Source organism: Onychomys torridus, chromosome 23 (genome assembly GCF_903995425.1).
Source record: "Onychomys torridus chromosome 23, mOncTor1.1, whole genome shotgun sequence".
In the NCBI taxonomy this organism is placed as follows: domain Eukaryota; kingdom Metazoa; phylum Chordata; class Mammalia; order Rodentia; family Cricetidae; genus Onychomys; species Onychomys torridus.
In genome coordinates, this window is record NC_050465.1 from 1261640 (window position 1) to 1279200 (window position 17561).

The 17561-nt window shown below is 43.7% G+C and overlaps 1 protein-coding gene across 1 annotated transcript in view; it reads left to right on the top strand.

Annotated features, from left to right (window-relative positions):
• The window catches only part of LOC118573353 (nuclear autoantigen Sp-100-like), a 77071-nt gene that overhangs the window by 32100 nt on the left and 27410 nt on the right, over nucleotides 1-17561 (top strand). The window contains exons 10-14 of the mRNA XM_036173650.1: nucleotides 602-748; nucleotides 1092-1238; nucleotides 2360-2431; nucleotides 6737-6790; nucleotides 8492-8545. Of these exons, the coding sequence (XP_036029543.1) occupies nucleotides 602-748; nucleotides 1092-1238; nucleotides 2360-2431; nucleotides 6737-6790; nucleotides 8492-8545 (474 nt within the window). The remainder of the gene's footprint in view (nucleotides 1-601; nucleotides 749-1091; nucleotides 1239-2359; nucleotides 2432-6736; nucleotides 6791-8491; nucleotides 8546-17561) is intronic.

A 17561-nucleotide genomic window follows, 5' to 3' on the forward strand; every position in this document is an offset into this window, starting at 1 on the left:
TTGCTGAGTTATTCTTTTTATGTTTAAAATATCAAAACTGGGCTGGAAAGATGGCTCAGAGGTAAAGAGCACTGACTTGTTCTTCCAGAGGTCCTGAGTTCAATTCCCAGTACCCACATGGTGGCTCATAACCATCTGTAATAAATAAATAAATCTTTTAAAAAATATCAAAACCAACTAGCTATCCAAGGATTCTGTGGGTAGAAGGGAAGGAGAACAGAGTGGGAATGGGATTACAGGGAGAGGGTCATTCTTCTAGGGAGTTCAAAGGAAATTCTTTGTGTGTATATGTGTGTTTGTGTGTATACACATGTGTATACTGGTCTGCATGTGCATGTGTATGCTGAGGCCAGAGGTCAACCTCTGGTTGTGTTGTACTTTGCAGTTATCATCCACCTTTTTATTTGGGGTGAGGGGCTGGACCTTGCTGACTAACTATGCTAGACAGGCTGTCTGGCCAGTGACGCCCTGGGATCCACCTGTCTCTATCTCCTGAGTGCTGGGGTTGCAAATGGATGCCACCTTAGGTGTCTTTACATTGTACAGCCTCAACTGTCTCCTCGGTCCCTGAAAATAATTTATCCATTGTAATTTGTCCCAGGAGCAGCACTATTCAGCCGTGGAAGCCAAACACAGGCCTGTTCTGTGCATCTGATAGATATAAAAAAGGAAAATTCATCATTTTCCTTGGATGATGAACAACAGACCCAAGCAAGGACCAACCACAATCAGGCATCTGAGATAATAGGTGAGAGTATACTGGTAGAAGTAGTAAGGCAACTCCACATAGTTAAAAGGGAGGTTCATTTGGGGGTTTCACTTACAACAAATAAAGGGATAGGTTACAGGGTCCGGGAGAGGTGAAGTGCAGTCCAGTGGTGTTCTCTGGAGAACTCTGCTCAGTCTACCATCCAACATCCAGGATTACCTGGAACCAAGAGAGCTGGCACATCTGGATCTCGGGTCTTAAAGACTGCCATCTCAGCCCCATCTCAGGGACAGGCCATAGGTAGGCATGACATTACCAGAAACCTCAATGGGGTAGTACTTCCAGGTCAAAGCTGTAATTTATCCATTGTAATTTGTTCCAGGAGCAGTGCTACTCAGCCATGGAAGCCAAACACAGCCCTGTTCTGTGCATCTGGTAGATATAAAAAAGGAAAATTCATCATTTTCCTTGGATGGTGAACAGCAGACCCAAGCAAGGACCAACCACAATCAGGCATCTGAGATAATAGGTGAGGGTGACTGAAATAATTGTTACAGATTCCCAAGCAAGGGGCTTAGATATGTCATCAGGGTCCTTTGAGGCAGTCAGATAGCCAGGTGGAGACAGTAAGGGAAGGAGGCCCACCAAAGCCAATCTTCATCTTAGCAGAAGGAACTTGAAAGAAATTAAAGGCAGAAATGGAGGTTAATAGATGTTGAAAGTTTTTTTTTCTAAAGAAAGAGAAGGTAGGTGTGTGGGGAGATGGGCCAGTATGAGTTAAGGAGAAGAAAGAAAAGAAAAAAAAAAACAGGGAACCAAAATATGTATGAGAAGAGATGAACAGGGAAACATACCAAGACAGAGGTGTGAAGAGGTCCATCACTGAATACAGATGAAGAATAGGAGTGATGGACAGAGCCAAGAAGAAAGCTAAACAGTAAAATAGAAGTGAAGAAAAGAGGCAGGTAAGGATGTGAGGAAGTGAGAACCAGAATGAGGGTGCAGACAAGATGCATGTCAGGGGCTGGGAAGGACCACCTCTGTGACAATTGGGTCAGTTATTGATCCCACCTTGAGTTAACAGCCTTGCAAAGAGTGGGGTACAACCTTGAGTTAGCTGTTCAGGTCTTCCTCGTGTTCACACTCAGGTGTTCCCTACCATGTGCACCTGCTGTCACCCAAAGATGTTGTGAGATATTTGATCACACTGAGTGAAGACATGTCACTGTTTTACCTCGCCTGCCTAAGGCACCTTCTGATTGGTTCAATAAAGAGCTGAATGACCAATAGCTAGGTAGGAGAGGATATAGGCAGGACTTCCAGGCAGAGAAGTATGAGTTAAGGAGAAGAGAGAGAGAAAAAAACAGAGATCTGGGATCTCGGAGATCCCAGAAGAATCTGAGAGGTGGGGATTCACCAGCCATATGCAGAAGAAGTTATGTGCTGACTAAGGAAAGGTAACGAGCCATGCATGGCAGAATGAAGATGAATATAAATGGGTTCGTTTAAGTTTTAAGAGCTAGTTGGCGACAAGCCTAATCTAAGACCATAATTAATAAGAAGTCTATGTGTCATTATTTGGGAGCTGGAGGTCCAAAGGAAGTCCAACTACACTAAGATGCTTAAGAGACTTTTCTTCCCTTTGTACAGTCCTCAGCAGCGAGGATTCTGATGATGGACACAACTCAGAAGAAGAATCCACCTCAATCATCTGCCAGTCAAGTAAGGAAGCCCAGAGAGCAAGACAGGCTGTGGGCATCTTAATCTCAAGCCGCTGTTTTATGATGGCTTTTGTTCTGAGTCTGTTCTATGTAATGGTTCCTTGGGACCTGTTCCATGCATTGAATTTTACATGATTCTTTTGAGAAATGCAGGGAAATCATTGCATATGGTTTTGGGTATTAAGCTTGTCAATCAATGGATACTATTAGTAAATATAGTCATCCATTCTTAACATGATCAAAACAGGTGCCTCTGTGTGTGTGTGTGTGTGTGTGTGTGTGTGTGTGTGTGTGTGTGTGTGTGTGTGTATCCAGGCATGTGTTCATGTGTGCAAGTACTGGTGTGCATGTTCATGGAGGTCAGAAGACAATCCCAGGTGTTCTTCCTCACCTTCCACTTTGTCTGAGTCCCAGCCTCTTGTTCATTGATGTGTTTGCCAGGCTAGTTAGACCGCAGGCTTCCAGGGATGCTCTCTCTGCCTCCTGTCCTGCTATATGAATCCTAGGATTATAGACCCATTCTACCATGTCTGACTTCATATCATGGGTACTGGGGATCTGAAGTCAGGTCCTCATGTTTGTGCAACAAGCACTTTAACTACTGAGCCATCCCTCTGGCCACAGGAGTTTGTTTTCTAAACTAATTATTGTGTTTATTAAGTGTTAGACTCATTAAATTGTTTCTAGAGAGAGCAGAAAGCTTTTCACTCTTTTATTGTAAGATCATAATGTCATCTGAGCAGAAACTTAGACTAGAGTCCCAGGACAACTCATCCAGCTAAATCTTATGTAGGCAGAAACAAAGGCTCGAGGTAAAACATTCTGGAACCCAAACTACTGTTTCTAACAAATTTCTTCATCCAGTCATGGCTTATGGAGCAATTTTTCAAAAGAGTTTACAAATAATGTGCACTTCTTTCTTTAGAACATCCTTAAAGAACAAATAGAACAGACATTGACATTCTTTTTTTTCCTAGTTGAAAAAATCCAATCATAGATGACATGTGTCTGTCTATATCTTCTCCAAAGTCTAATGGAGTATTAATTAGACTGGCAGGATATCCTGGGTTCTAAGTCGTTCCTTTCATAAACTGTAGGATAGGAAAGTTTTCAGGTGTGATGTCATGAGTGCAATCCCAGCACTCAGGGGGTTGAGCCTGGAAGATCAGGCACTCAAGCTCATTCCTGACTGCACATGACTCTCTCAAAACAAACAGAAACACAAGGAGGCAAGGATGGCTGAAGTTTTCCTGGTCCTGCCTGGCCCACAGTCAGGACAAATCTCTCTCTCACCTGCCACTCCCTCAGCCAAGTAAACACACAGAGACTTATATTACTTATAAACTGTATAGCCTAATGGCTCAGGCTTCTTGCTAGCTGTTCTTATATCTTAAATTAACCTATTTTTATTCATCTATAAGTTGTCACATGGCTGTGGCTTACCAGTATCTTTATATGTTGCTTCTCATCATGGCAGCTGGCAGAGTCTCCCTGCCTCAGCCTTCCACTCCCCAGAATTCTCTTCTCTCTTTTTCCTGCCTATCATATACTTCCTGCCTGGCTACTGGCCAATCAGCATTTTATTTATCAATCAATCAGAGCAACACATTCACAGCATAGAGAACATCCCACAGCAAGAGAGAGAATCAAAATGTTGGATTGGGCCGGGCGTTGGTGGCGCACAACTTTAATCCCAGCAATCGGGAGGCAGAGGCAGATGGATCTTTGTGAGTTCCAGGCCAGCCTGGTCTACAGAGCAAGATCCAGTAAAGGCACAAAGCTACACAGAGAAACTCTGTCTCAAAAAACCAAAAGGTTGGATTACCTCAGCCCTATCTGGGTTGTTGGAAGATTTAAGATTCTATAGTGTGCCTCTTAGTGATTCCTTTCCTAGATCCAGAAGATTTCAGAATGTGCTTCCTCAGAGAAAATACACTAGGGCAAGATCTGAGATCAAATGAAAATGCTTCTTGGTCTTAAGGTCACGAAAAAGCAGGCTTTGAAACAGTGACTTCTAATCACTCATGTGTCTTTGAAAGGAAGTAGAAATGTGTTTCAGGTTTTAGACTGTGAACACAATCTGTAAGTGTGAGCAAACAGCCCCATCCCCTGTGTTCTCAAATGTGTCTATGGTTCAAAAACAAAATATTATTTTCATAGAAATGTAGGAGGTACCAGATTGATGGGGAATGTTCAACATAAGATTTTCAATGTGTGTGTATCCATATGTACTTGCAGAGGCTGGTGGCCAGTACCAGATGTTGCTCTTAAAGAGACATTCACCTTGTTTTTTTGAGAGAGAGTCTCTCATGGGGGGCTAGAACTCACTGATTAGGCTACACTGTCTGGCCAGTGAGCCTCAGAGATCCTTACCCCCCTCTCTCTAGCTCTGGGGTTACAGGTGTGAGCCACCATGCTCAGCTCCTTACATGGGTTGTAGATTTCCAACCTCATGCTCATGTGCCTCAGGCTTTTCAATATAAGACTTTCAAGGTTTGCCTACCAGAAACACAAAAGCAGAGATGATGGGAATTCAGACAGATGAGCAGGAGGGGTAAAAAGCCAAAGTCTTAGGAAAGAAAGGGCCAAGTGATGTCAGATGACCCCTTGCTGGTAAACTGCATCTGCCTTGGGGATCAAAATGGACTTTCACTACCCTACTGTTTTGGTAATTTAGAAAGGCAGACCCATGTGGTCTGCATGGAGGCCAGGCTTTTTAAAGGGGTTCAGGGTATTTCTAAAATTTCTTATGTAGTTAGAGTTTTCCTTCCTGGCCCAGTCAGGACAAATCTCTCTTACCTGCCAGTCCCACAGTTGCTCAGACCCAACCAAGAAAGCACACAGAAACTTACATTGTTTAGAAACTGTATGGCCATGGCAGGCTTCTTGTTATCTGCTTCTTCTATCTTAAATTAACCCATTTCTGTTAGTCTATACTTTGCCACATGGCTTGTGGCTTACCGGTGTCTTTACATGTTGCTTTTCATGGCGGCGGCTGGCGGTGTCTCTCTCTCCAGCCTTCCACTTCCCAGAATTCTCTTCTCTCTTGTCCCACCTATACTTCCTGCCTGGCCACTGGCCAATCAGAACTTTATTTACACAGAGCGATATCCATAGCATTCTTATTAGGGAATTTTCTGCTAAACTGGTTTCTTGCTTACTACCAGGGGATTCCAAAGAATCAGTGATCAACACTCATGACACGTTAGAATCAAATGAAGGAAGGGGGCCTGAGAATCCACATGCTCATGGCACTGGACTGTACAAGTTAAGATGATTAGAACTGGACTATGGGATGTCCAAATTGAATTGTAATGTCTTGAATTGTAATCCAAGCATTCTCCATAAGCCTTGATTCAGCAACTCTAGGGTACCATTTTTTTGCACCTTTTTCTCTGGTCTGATTGGGAAATCAAAACTGACCACAGAATGGTTTATCTGGACAAGCCCAACTGAGAGATAAAATGAAATATAGCAAGAAATATACTAATAAAAGGACTCTCTTTACTCCAAGAGATCGTATCTATTAATACACTAAAGAGTTGAAATAGTGCATTTAGTTTCTGCTGGAGCATAGTAAGCATAGAATTCCTCTATCTGTTGACAGTGTTGTTATTCATCATTAGCTTAGAAAGTCTACAAAGAGTAATTTGTTCTATTTACATATTAAGCAGATAAAACTGACCTAAGGGCTGGAGAGATGGCTCAGCAGTTAAAAGCACTTGCTGCTTTTGCAGAGAATTCAGGTTTATTTACCAGCACTCACATCAGGTGACTCACAACTGTAACTCTCTTTCCAAGCTGACACCCCCTTTTTGATCTCCAAGGGCACCAAGTGTGCATATGATGCACACACATGCAAACAATCATGTATAAAATTAAAAAGTTTTAAATCTTTTTTTAAAAAAGCAATTCCAGATATCCCTATCTATGTTATGGTTAAGATGTTGGCATGTGTTAAGATTTTGTTTTATAGGATTTTAATGAAGAAAGTAGTACCTGGTTATCACAGAACCTTAGCAGGGAGACATGGTAACTAGGTTATTGCTCATTTATACATGAGAAAACAAGAGCTTGCAGTGATCAAGAGCCATGTATAGTTGGAACTTCCAGGCCAATGCTGAGATGGCTATCCACTACAGATGCCCACAAAGAATTACAGAGCAATGCAGGATAGATCCCAGTCTAATAACACAGGGTCTCCAGAACAGGTCTGGTAGAAGAAGAGCATTCTTTCAGACTGTCCTAAGACCACAGAACTTGACTTTGCGTACAAATAATGGTTTTTCTTCCTTTTATTTTACAGAGCCTTTGGATTCCAGAGACCCTCACACATCCAGAATAACAAACAAGAGAAGAGGTAAGAGAAAATGAGGATTCTTCAAGGCCATTAATGAACTGTGTGTTCAACAAGAGGTTCACTCTTCTAGGACCTATTCAAAGCACAATTTGCTTTTAATTTTAGGTAATTCCTGCTTTACCTTCTAAATTGATCAGGTGGACTAACTGCTGTAATGGATAAATCCAAAGAAGTTAATGGTTTCACATAGTAAAGGTCTTTAATGTTTCATAGAAGTTTTTTTCCTCAGTAAATATTGTATGGATTTCTAGGTGGAAGAGTTGTCTGGCCCTATTTCCAGTGGCCATCAGGGAAATAGAAGTGGAAGAGCCGCCATCTTTACTTCACCTGCTTGCCCTGGCATTTCAAAACTTTGCAAATTTTTTCTAGTTTCTTCTTTCTAGAATTTTCTTCTTTCTTGGTTCCCCAATTGACATTGTTCCTTAGCCACATTTCTGCAGTGAGCATACCACATTCTTTCTGTCTCTGTCTCCATCTATCTCTGTCTCTCTGTCTGTCTCTGTCTCTGTCTCTCTGTCTCTCTCTCTCTCTGTGTATACTACTGGTTATTTATGAATTTTTGGTTTTTGTTTTTTTTTTTTTTTTTTTTGAGACGGGTTTCTTTGTGTAGTTTTGGTACCTGCCCTGGATCTCGCTCTGTAGACCAGGCTGGGCTTGAACTCACAGAGATCCTCCTAGCTCTGCCTCCCAAGTGCTGGGATTAAAGGCATGTGCCACCACTGCCTGGCCATATTTCTTTCTTTTTTTTTAAAAAAGATTTATTTATTATGTATACAGTATTCTGCCTACACATATTCCTGCAAGCCAGAAGAGGGCACCAGATCTCATTACAGATGGTTGTGAGCCACCATGTGGTTGCTGGAAATTGAACTCAGGATCTCTGGAAGAGAAGCCCGAGCTCTTAACAGCTGAGCCATCTTTCCAGCTCCCCGACCATATTTCTTCTCTACCCTCTGCCATGTGGTTGTACCATCTTTCCACACAGCACGTTCATCTCACTTCCCTCTGCAGCTCATGACACTCCTGAGAGCCTGCCCTCCTCCTCCCAAAGGCCTCTTGTCTAACTGTCCCACCTATACCTCCTGCCCAGCTGCCAGCCAGTCAGCTCTTTTTTTTTTTTTTTTTTTTTTTTTTTTTTTTGTTTTGGTTTTTGAGACAGGGTTTCTCCGTGTAATTTTGGTGCCTGTCCTGGATCTCATTCTGTAGACTGAGCTGGCCTCAAACTCACAGAGATCTGCCTGGCTCTGCCTCCCAAGTGCTGGGATTAAAGGCGTGTGCCACCGCCCAGCTCCAGCTCTTTTATTAAACCAATCAGAAGGCGCCTTGGCAAAGACACATCCTCACAGTGTACAAAAAGCTTGTTCCATAGCATCTTCCTCATACTTATAATAAACCTCCTCCTCAACCATACCCAGAGCAGCCATGTCCTCTTTTTCTTTCATTCAAAATCATTATGAATTGGGGCTTAATGAGATCATTGTAGTTGAGGTAGGGCTCTTATTATTACATATGGCCAGACCCCTCAGCCCCCAAATATTGAATTCATGGGATTGTTTGCAGTGATAACTAAATGACTATGGATCTCTACACTATTTGGAAGGAAAGATCATGAAAGCATCTTTGTAGTCCAATAGTTCATGATTTACACAGTCAGAGAATTCCTGTGGCTATTTCAGTTCACATTGTGCGTTTTCTTTCTAGGCACTTCCGACACTGGCAGCTCAAGCACCGGCAAAAGATACAGATGGATAAGACGTAAGAACATTTAAAATTCTAGATGTAGCAAATACTTCTCTGTGTACTAAAGTTTAGACATCCTCTAAAGTAAGAAAGCACTAGCTGGGATTTTAGGTCATTTAGATGATGCTTTTTGATTCAGGTAAGTTTGAGCTGTTTGCTATGCCACACAGGTCTCACAATATTCAACAGAACAAACTTACTTTTCACCCAAGAGGATGAAGTGGATCCTGGGTGGAGAGTTCACTTTATTTCACATGATCACCTAGGTCCCTGAGATCTTAAAGACTGGTTTTGCCACCCGCCATGCCCAAGACTCCATAATACTCAGAAGTAGAAGCAGAGGGTGCCCAAACAAACCTCAGAAGGGGCCTGGGGTATAAGAAATGGTCACGGAAGAGAATGACCACCATAGCAAAGTTGGCCCCAGCCTCAGCATTGGGGACAATTTCTGGAGTAAGTTTGGCCAACAGCTCATATAAAGGCAAGGTTGGCCTGCTGAAACTGCAGGTCTCTCCATCCCTTCTCACATAGGCTACAGGATTGCCCCAACTCCTACCCATCCTTCTCCCTCACAGGCTGGCAGGTAAGGAGAAACAGTCCTGCAGCCTGTGAGGTTGGCAAGATTGTGCCTTCCTACGCACTCATACAGATTGCTGTCTCCATGTGTGTGTTCCTGTGCATATGTGTAGAGGCCATAAGTTGATGTTAAATATCATCTTTGGTCTCTCTACCTCACTTATTTGAGACAAGGACATCTCATTGAACCTGATACAGGGACCCTCTTGTCTATTTTTCCTCAGCTCTGGGATCATAGATGCTCATTGCTGCTCCCAGTTCTTTACACAAGTATTGGGGATCTGAACTTGGGTTCTCATGCTTAGTAGCAAACACTTTGCCACCTGAGCCATTTCCCCAGCCTTCTTTTTCAGTTTTTCTCATTCAGAGTCTTTTTCTGGATTGGCTCCTAAGACATAGACTAGAACTGTTCAGGACTTTTCCTTCTTCCTGCAGAATACAGTAGCTCCTCTTCTGAATGGAGTGCTGGGGAGGAATCTCAGGAATACCTAAGAAGTGGATCAGGTGCAGAAGATTAGGATGCCCAACCTTGGCCTTCGGAATGTCAGGAATCTGATGACTGAAAGCCACTGTGACTAGATGCATTTTATTCTAAGAACCATGACGGCTAAATATCTGGCTATCCTGGGAGCTCCTTTTTAATTTTAGAGAGTAGAGGAGGCAGGAAATGACTATGAACTCATGTTCAACAGGCTGAATCCTATCAACTAAAAGTACATATTTATATATTGTTAATGTAGGAGAAATAAATAGCAAAATAATGATATATTTTTAAACCCACTGTCATGCCTATTGTGGTGGTTTGAATAGGAATGGCCTCCATAGGCTCATTTATTTGAATGCTTGGTTATTGCCTACTTGACAGAGATTAGGAGGTTTGGCCTTTTTGGAGTGGGTGTGGCCTTGGTCACTGGGGATGGGCTTTAGTGTTTCAAACGCTTAAGCCAGGCCCAGTCTCTCTGTCTTCATGCTGCCTGCTGATCCAAATGTAGAACTCTCAGCTACCTCTTCAACACCATATCTGCCCATGTGCTGCCATGACGATAATGGACTAAACCTCTGAAACTGTAAGCCAGCCCCAGTTAAATGTTTTTCATTATAAAAGTTGCTGTGGTCATGGTGTCTCTTCACAGCAAAAGAACATTGACTAAGATACCTACCAGCACAAAGACTGTATATTCTTAGGGTCATTTGTAATTGCAAAAGACTCAAAATACAACTAACCAAGGATTGAAAAAGTTTCAGACCAACCATTGTCAAATTTAGCATAGTTTTTGATAGATGTCCTTGACCACCTAGTTAGATTGTATTATGTTATCTCAATGTCCTTTTGGTGAGATCATGCATGACAAGCCTTGAGATTTAGGCAGGCTACCTCTTGCTATTCTCATTTTGAGTAGAGGAAAGTAGTGTACAAATGTATAAGAGTTTCAAAAAAAAATGAAGACTGAGGGCTGGAAAGATGGCTCAGAGGTTAAGAGCACCCACTGCTCTTCCAGAGGTCCTGAGTTCAATTCCCAGCAACCACATGGTGGCTCACAACCATCTGTAATGAGATCTGGCGCCCCCTTCTGCATACATAATAAATAAATAAATCTTTTTAAAAAAATGAAGACTGAGATCTAGTAGCCCATGTGTTTCACAATCAGTGGCTATTGTGTGTAATAGGAGGAGGAAAGCTGTGTTTCCGTGGTCAGAATCCAAAGAGGTGGTCAGGAACTCAGAATATTCAGTTGAATGTATCAGAACCTTATATAACCAAGAAAGCATATTTAATAACATTAAAAACATGTAAGGAGACAGGGAGATGGCTCAGTGGATTAAAGTGCATGCTGTCCAACTGTGAGAACTAGTGTTCAGATTATTATCACCAATATAAAAGCCAAGCAAGCACGGCAGCCCACCTGTAACCCCACTGTATGGGAGACAGAGAGGGGAACCCTTGGACAAGATGGCTAGCTAGACTAGTCAAATCAGGCAAGCTCCTGGGTTCACTGAGACACCCTGCCTCCATAAATAATGTGAAGAATGGTGGAACACACTAATGTCAACTTCTGGCCTCCTTATAACATGTATAGCACACACACACACACACACACACACACACACACACACACACGCACACGCACGCACGCGCGAGCGCACACGCGCACATGGCTTGGGACAAAGTTCAGTTGATAAAATGTTTGCAAGGAACTGAATTTGATCCCCAAAACCTTGTTTGCTTGTTTGTTTGTTTTTTTAAAAAAGCATGCCATATGCTTGTAATCCCAGCCCAGAGGAGGTGGAGACAGGAGGATCCCTGGGGCTCACTGACCAGCCTGGTTTGCCTACATGATAAGTCCAAGGCAAGTGAAAGATCCTGTTCCAAAAGAGGAGTATGACTGCAGAATGGCACCCAAGGTTGTCCCCTGGCTTCAACATGCAATTGCATGCTTATCCCCCTGCACATATGCACCTGCACATATGGACATGCACTCATACAGATCCTAAGATGTATATTATATAAAATATTGTAACATATGCAAATACAGCATGCACATACATGTATGTGATATATATAGATATAGATATAGAGAATGACTAACCATCACAGTAATCATTACCTCTGACCACCTCAATTATTACTATAGCTGACCATCTCCATGAACACTATAAGTGACCACCTCACTAACCACAGTGGTCACTATGATTGTCAGTTATAGTGGTCACTTTGGTGGTCGTCCATGTGGCCATTGTAGTGGTCACAGTCAGTTACAATATTCACTGTGATGGTTAGTCATACTGGTTACTGCCGTAATCATTGATGAAGTTAGCTGTAGTTTTCACTGTAATGATCAGCCACAGTGGTCACTGAGATGGTCAGCTGTAGTGTTTCCTGTGAGGGTCAGCCATAGTGGTTACCATGGTGATCAGCTGTAGTGTTTCCTGTGAGGGTCAGCCATAGTGGTTACCATGGTGATCAGCTGTAGTGCTTCCTGTGAGGGTCAGCCATAGTGGTTACCATGGTGATCAGCTGTAGTGTTTCCTGTGAGGGTCAGCCATAGTGGCTACCATGGTGATCAGATGTAGTCATCACTATGGTGATCAGTTGTAGTGTTCACTGTGAGGCTCAACCATAATAGTCATTATGTGAATTAATTAATTAATTAATGAAGACAGAAGAAAGAAGACTGTCAAAAAGAAGAAACAGAGGCAACTATTTGTAACTAAATGTCCAGGAATGATTGATGGAGAATAAAGGGAGCAGTAAATCAGAGCATCACTGACAAAAAGCAACACAGGAGAGGGGAGACAAGAGAAAGCCGGGTTGGTACACACAGAGAGGCAGGACAGCAGGCAGAAAGTGCAGGAGAATGAAGTATGGCCCAAAAGAAAAGACTGAACCTGGCTTGGGTGGGGATATAGTCACTGAGAACCTGTGTTTTTTTTTCTGCAGTTCATTTGAGTGCAAACACTGCAGGACCATGTTGACCATGCATTCCTTGGTCTCACCTCCACTCATTTTCATCACACCTGATGAATCCAAACCTCTTAGATGAATATGGGAAGGGAGTCAGAGGGATGCAGCCTGTTAGGTATAATATGATGGAGAAGCTAACTATAGTCCCTTGATCTTTGTTTTCCTATGATGTGTGTGTGTGTGGGGGGGGGCTTTTCCTTTATTTTCTTACTTCTCTCCCTAAACATGTACACACAAAAACACTCCCAAAGATACCTGCACAGACTATGTCTTTAACAAATTGAGAGAGCCAAAAAAGACCTTGCTGGGCTCCTCGATGGAGGCAGGGACTATTTGGTAGGTGGTGTAAGGACAAAGAACAGGAAAGGTGTGCCTCTGGGTTGTACTGGAAACTTGGAGATAAGGTCTGAGACTGATAGGTATACAGCACAGAATTAGCACAGGGAACTGGTAAAAGTGGCAGAAATGATTGTGTTCGGTGTCAGAAGAGCTGGCACTTGGTTACCATGTTAGTGATCTGTGAGGTGAAACAACATATATGATGGAAATGGAGATAAAGACAAAGACTGATGTAAAGACAGCCTCTAAATCAAGATCTCACAGAGAGAGAGAGAGAGAGAGAGAGAGAGAGAGAGAGAGAGAGAGAGAGAGAGGAATAAAATAGAAAACAGGAAGAGAGATTGTCCTAGATAGAAGCTCAATTCATCTGAGCAGAGGGAACCTCAATTAAGAAAGTATCTCCTTAAGATTGCGCTGTAAGCCAGGCAGTTGTGGCGCACGCCTTTAATCCTAGCACAGGCAGGGGCAGGTGGATCTCTGTGAGTTCGAGGCCAGAGCGAGCTCTAGGACAGGCTCCAAAACTACACAGAGAAACCTTGTCTTGGAAAACAAAACAAAACAAACAAACAAAAAAGATTGGGCTGTGGTGGTGCACGTCTTTAATCCCAGCTCTCATGAGGCAGAGGTAGGCAGATCTCTGTGAGTTTGAGGCCAGTCTGGTCTACAGAGTGAGTTCCAGAACAGCCAGGAATACACAGAGAAACCCTGTCTCAGAGAGAGAGAGAGAGAGAGAGAGAGAGAGAGAGAGAGAGAAGGAGAGAGAGGGAGAGAGAGGGAGAGGGAGAGGGAGAGAGAGGGAGAGGGAGAGGAAGAGGAAGAGGGAGAGAGAGAGAAAGACAGAGAGACAGACAGGAGATTGGGCTATAGGCAAGCCTAGCGGGCATTTTCTTAGTTAATGATTGACGTGAGATGGCCCAGACCATTGTAGGTGGTGTCATCCCTGGGCTGGTGGTCCTGGGTTCTATAGACAACCAGGCCAAGAAGCTGAGGGCAGCAAGCCAGTAAGCAGCACCCTCCATGGCCTCTGCATCAGCTCCTGTCTCCAGGTTCCTGCCCTGTTTGAGTTCCTGTCCTGCCTTCCTTTCATGATGAACAGTGATCTGGAAGGGTAAGCCAAATAAACCCTTCCTCCTCAAGATCCTTTTGTTCATGCTGTTTCATCACAGCGGCAGTAACCCTAGTTAAGACAAGTTGGTACCGGGAGTGGGATATTGCTGACTGTGCTTTGGGGAGGATTGTGGAAGGACTTCGGAACTTTGGGTTAGAAGAGGGTTAGGAGCTCTGTGGGAACTTTGAAGATAAGAATGTTGAGAGCAAAGGAGGGAAGCCTGGCTTGTGACATTTCAGAGGACAAGGAAAACTTTACCAGGCCATTTGTGTGAAGCTTCTGTGTTGTCTGGTTAGTTGGAGCTGAAAAATCAGCTGTGATTAGCAAGAGGCCAGAACCTCTAAAGTAAGAACTTTGTTTTACTGGGACAATTGATGCTGGATCGATGGATCTGAGAAATTAGAGGTGACTAAGAAGAGACCAGCATTACTGAGGTGAAATCTGGGAAGTGTTTCCTGAGAGTCAGCACACAGAAGCTGTGTTCCAAAGGTGGCCAAGGTTGCACCTCCCACTGGAAGCTGAACTTGGTAGTGTAAGAGTCACTCAGGTGGAACTGTTTTTGAAGTGGTACTTTGATCTGATTGTGGCTGTGCCCCAGTCATGGAGAGCAGCTGAGGCTTGGCACTGTGAGAGGCCAGGAGAGGCCACTGGTAAAGGCACAGTCTCAGAAGCAGTTGAAAACCTAGGAATGAATGGGTCATGTAGATAAGTTGAGGCTTGACACCATGAAGATACCCTAGGAGAGGCTATTTATGAAAGTGCAGCCCATTTACAGCAGAAGACCACAGCATTTTGGAGATGCCAGTACCATGGATGACCACCAAGAACAGCAGCACCAGTGGGGTGGAGCCAGCTGGAGCCTCAAAGACAAGCTGTATGTAGTGACTGCATAATGGAACCAGAGAAGTGACCCAAGCCCCTTGGAGGAACCCAGGGATCAAAGTGGATCCCTGACACTGAATATTGAGTTATTTACAGTTGGAGTTTGGTTTTGCTTTGATCTAATTGTGACTGTGCCCTGGTTCTTCCCTCTTGAAGTAAGAAAGTATTTAACTTAATTTTGACTTTTTATAGGAGCCCACAGAGGGCTTGAGAGATTTTGGATTTTTTAAAATTTTTTTCTCTTTTTAAAAATTTATTACATTTGTGTTTTAATTTTACACATCAGCCATGGGTTCCCCTATCCTCCTGCCTCCTGCCTCCACCTTCTCCCCAGCCCCTCCCCTCCATTCCCATCTCCTCCAGGGCCAAGACTCCCCTGGGGATTCTTTTAAACCTGGTGGATTCAGTACAGGCAGGTCCAGTCCCCTCCTTCCAGGCTGAGCAAAGTGTCTCTGTGTAAGCCCAAGGTTCCAAATAGTCAGCTCATGCACTAAGGACAGGTCCAGGTCCCACTGCCTGGGTGCCTCCAAAACAGTTCAAGCTATTCAGTTGTCTCACTTATCCAGAGGGCCTGCTCCAGCTGGGGGCTCCACAGCCTTTGGTTCATAATTCATGTGCTTCCATTCATTTGGTTATTTGTCCCTGTGCTTTTCCAATCTTGGTCTCAACAATTCACACTCTCATGATAAATGATGACCACATGAGAACAGGAATAGACAGAGTGCTGGAGAGGTCCCCAGAAATCCACAATGATACATCTTCTGTAGACTGCTGGCAATGGTAGAGAGAAAGCCTGATCTGACTTAGTCTGGTGATCAGATGGCCAAATATCCTAACGGTCGTGCTGGAACTCTCATCCAATAACTGATGGAAGTGGATGCAGAGATCCTCAGCCAGACCCCAGGTAGAGCTCCAGGTATCCAATTGTCGAGAAAGAGGAGGGACTGTAAGATTTTGGATTTTTAAAGAGACTGGATATGATAAAGGGACTGAACATTTAATGTGTTTGAATTTGTAAAGACTATAGAACTTTTAAAGTTATTTATGTTTTTAATGTGATATCTTGGGGATAAATGAGAAAGGAAAGGTTGTGGCTTAATAGTGATGTTTTTGTGTGTCAAGTTGACAAGGGGTCAGCAGTGCTGGGTAGTTTTATGTTAACACAAGCTAAAGTCACTTGAGAGGAGGGAATCTCAATCTAAAAAGTACCTCCTTAAGATCGGGCTGTAGGCAACCCTGTAGGACATGTATTTTTAATTAGTGATTGATGAGGGAGAGCCCAGGCCATTGTGGGTAGTACCATCCTTGGGCAGTGGTCCAAGGTTCTTTAGGAAGCCAGACCGAGCAAGCCATGAGAAGCAAGCTAGTAAGAAGCACTCCTCCGTGGCCTCTGCATCAGCTCCTGCCTCCAGGTTCCTGCCCTGTGTGCGTTTCTGTCTTGACTTCCTTCCATGATGAACAGTGATGTGGAAGTGTGAGCCAAGTGAACCCTTTCCTCCCAAGTTCCCTTGGTCATGGTGTTTTATCACAGCAATAGTAACCCTAATGAGACAAAGATGGGAGGCCACCTCATCAATAAAAGATCCAGAGCTCTGAGCAGAGAGAGGCAGGGAGAGTAAGATGTACATGAAAAGAAAGGACCAGCCAGAGAAATGTGGGCCAACCAAACTAGGTAACATGATGAACAGTGAGAGAGGTGTGGTGTGGGGTGGTTTAAACAGGAAAGAGGAGAAGAAACGAGGGAGACAAGGTGAAGTCTTGGTAAGAAGGTGTGGCTTGCAGTGGCCCTAGCGTTTGAGAGTGAAGTTCTGAGGCCCCAGAGCAGCCCTGGGACTCACCCAGATTACAGTAAACCTCACCTGGGCATTTCATCCACCCCTGGAGCTTCAGTCACCAGCCACAGACTAGCTATCTTTAAATACAAGGTATGGTTTCTAAACTTAGTGACAGGGGCTTCTGTCCAAAATACTGACATTTTTTTTTTTTTAGCCTTCTCTGCTCAGATGAACTTCAAACTACAAACTCAGCACTTCCAGAACTGAGTACATTGTCTGGGCCAGCATTGCTTCTATATCACAATTGTTAATTACAACTATAAATCAGAGACTCTCACAATCATCTGGGGCTGACAGATATCCAGTGAGGAACAACAAAAGAGAAATAGAGTGTAGACATGTAGAAAGTCACTAATGTTGGGGGGGGGGCAAAATGAAAATCCTTTACAAATCACAATTAGAAGCAGAACTAGAAAGGATACGTGTTTTGTGACACATGTTTCCCAAAGTGTGTGCTGAGAGGTCAGAAAGCAAGAATGGAAAGCTCCAAGCATCTAACAGGGTGGACGAGTCTGCCCCAGGGCCTTAGAATGGTGGCTTAGAAATAACAGACACTCGTGACCATAGTTCAAGGAGAACATCAGACTGACTCATGCACGGAATGTAGGATGACAGCCACCCAGCTACAGGATATTCGAATCCTGAAACCAATTCCCACTCCCTGCTTCACTTGGCTGTGAGCAGGTTGCATCAAGGACCAGGTCCAGTGAGTTCAGATCCCGAGATCAAGGTAAAAAGCTGAGGATGATGGCACACCCCTGCAATCCTAGTGATGAAGAAGCAGAGACAGCAAATCCCTGGGGGGCTGCTCACCAGCTCATCGGTGGA